This window comes from Gavialis gangeticus, unplaced genomic scaffold (assembly GCF_001723915.1).
Source record: "Gavialis gangeticus isolate Ggan-Ray unplaced genomic scaffold, GavGan_comp1, whole genome shotgun sequence".
Taxonomy (NCBI): Eukaryota; Metazoa; Chordata; order Crocodylia; family Gavialidae; genus Gavialis; species Gavialis gangeticus.
Genome location: NW_017729018.1, coordinates 4,855,984 through 4,858,129, shown reverse-complemented (window position 1 = coordinate 4,858,129; position 2,146 = coordinate 4,855,984). Strand labels below are relative to the sequence as shown.

The window sequence follows — 2,146 nt, the reverse complement described above, 5'->3', positions numbered from 1 at the left end:
GTCCCCATCATCACACTCACAACCGGGTCTGGCCTTTCCAAAGCACTGCATTAGCACTGCTAAGTCTTAACACCATTTGTACCAGGAAGCTGCACAGAGAGAGGCAGTGGCTCTGCCAAGGTACCAGGGCTGGTAGCAGAAGCTCAGAGGTCCTGGGTTGCAAGGTAGCTAGTGTGACTGAGTGAAGCTGGCCTGCTAAGTCAAGGCATTGGCTCCTTCTCTGCCTTGTCACTTCCCGCAGCAGCTTACATTCGCCAGGCATCTTCCAATGGAGCAAACCGATTTCAGACAGGCTGCTCCTCCCCACAACCCAGCCTGCCAGCCCTTGCCCCCTCAGTCCATCCCTGTACATGTGTTCAGCACTGTCCAGTGTGCTCCACAGCACTGTCCAGCCCCACTGGGAAACCCCATCACTGCCCAGAGCTGAGCCCAGAAGCCTGACAAGGGAGAGGGCTCTTCACTAAAAGTCAAAGTCGGTGCCAAGCAGCTCAGCGACAGGGGGTAACAGAGGTGAAGGCACTTGGGGAAGGGAAGGAAAGGGGACGGGACAGGGCGCGGGCAGCCACACAAGACAATAACTGGCCGAGATTGAAACCAACACACAGCGGACAGACAGACAGACAGACAGGGAGCTGCCGTACTTACAATCATCTGCCATTGTGAAGGGAGCAGAACAATTGGAGAGAACAACCGTCACATGAGCATGTCACACCCAGCTGTGTGCCTCCCCCACCCTGCACAGCCAGGCCTCCCCACAGCCAAATGCCAGCCCCCTCCACCCTGCCCCACGCCAGCATCGCCCCGGGAGCTCCACCCCAGGCCTACTACACGCTACAGGCTTCTCTCTGCTTTGAGGGGGCAGGAGGTGCTGGGATCCAGAGCACTGTGTGCCACAGCACAGCCCCAAGCCACCGCAGGAGCCCGGGAGCTTCCAGCTGGTCCTAGGAGCTCGGGGCTGCTCACTCCCTGCCTGTGCTTGGGCGATCAGGATCTGCCTGCTCCCCCTGAGTGCAGCGGGGGCCTTGCAAATGAGGGTTGTGTCTGGGGGCAGCAGGATGGTTTGGGCCCCTATAGGAAGGCTGCACTGCCAAGGTGTTTGCAGCTCTAGAGAGAGGCATGTCAGTGAAGTCAACAGCCAGGCACTGGATGTCCTTATAATAAACCCTGGCGTGTTTTGCTCAAGTAAAGACTGTGTCTCTAGCAGTGCCAATGGCACAACGCAGCTCTCCTGGAGATTAACTTGTTGACAGGGGCACTGTCCTACTCCACTGTTCAGTCCTCCTGAGCAAAGCAACTCGGTGCTTCAACCCTGTCTTCTGTCCTGACAACAACCTGCCACACGCTAGCAGGCCTTGTCTCACCTCACTGCAGGAATGCAGCTGCGTCTGGAGTGTAGCACGGCAGCTGTTAGCAGCGCATAGCAAGGCTATGTAGGGGGTGGGGGTCAGGAAGCAGGAGGTTTCAGACCCAAATGGAAGTGCATCAGGGAATTACCCCCAAGGAAATGAAGCTAACACCCCTTCCCTTCCCAGGTGTGCCAGAGGGATCATCAGAGAAGGCAGCACGCCCCTAGCTCCCCACTGGAGCACTGGCTTGGTCCTGGCATGGAGCTAATGTCCACCAGCACTACTCCCAGCAGACGCTGGGGTTTGCCCGAGAGGTCTCCCAGTCACAAGCCAGGCTCATGTTCCCAGAGACAGAGCTTGTGAAATGCAAGCAGGTAACAGGGCTATAGGTTGTACAGGAGGGACAGGGCAGGGAGGAAAGCTGGGGCGGGGGGTGGTGCTCTACATTAAGGAGGAATACACATCCTCACCATGTAGCACAGGGTCAGAGGAGGGCACACGGAAGTGCTCTGGGTTAGGATGCAAGGCAGTCGAGGGGAAAGACACTTAATGGTGGGGTCTACTACAGACCTCCCAACCAAGGGGAAGAGCTGGACCAGAAATGCTTAAGTCGGCTCACAGAGGTAGTTAGGTCAAAGGACATGGTCATCATGGGGGACCTGAACTTTCCAGACATCTGCTGGGAAGAGCAGTCAGCCAGGTCTGACCGCTCACATCGGTTCCTAGCCCAAATGCAGGACCTCCATCTAACCCAGGGGGTGCACAGCCCCACCAGGGGAGACGCCTTGCTGGACCTGGTG

At 57.5% G+C, this 2,146-nt stretch overlaps 1 protein-coding gene across 1 annotated transcript in view; it reads right to left on the bottom strand.

Moving 5' to 3' along the window:
• Positions 1–2,146, bottom strand: part of UNC13A (unc-13 homolog A) — a 108,416-nt gene that overhangs the window by 26,542 nt on the left and 79,728 nt on the right. Inside the window, exon 37 of the mRNA XM_019513132.1 lies at positions 646–651. Coding sequence (XP_019368677.1) covers positions 646–651 — 6 coding nt within the window. The remainder of the gene's footprint in view (positions 1–645; positions 652–2,146) is intronic.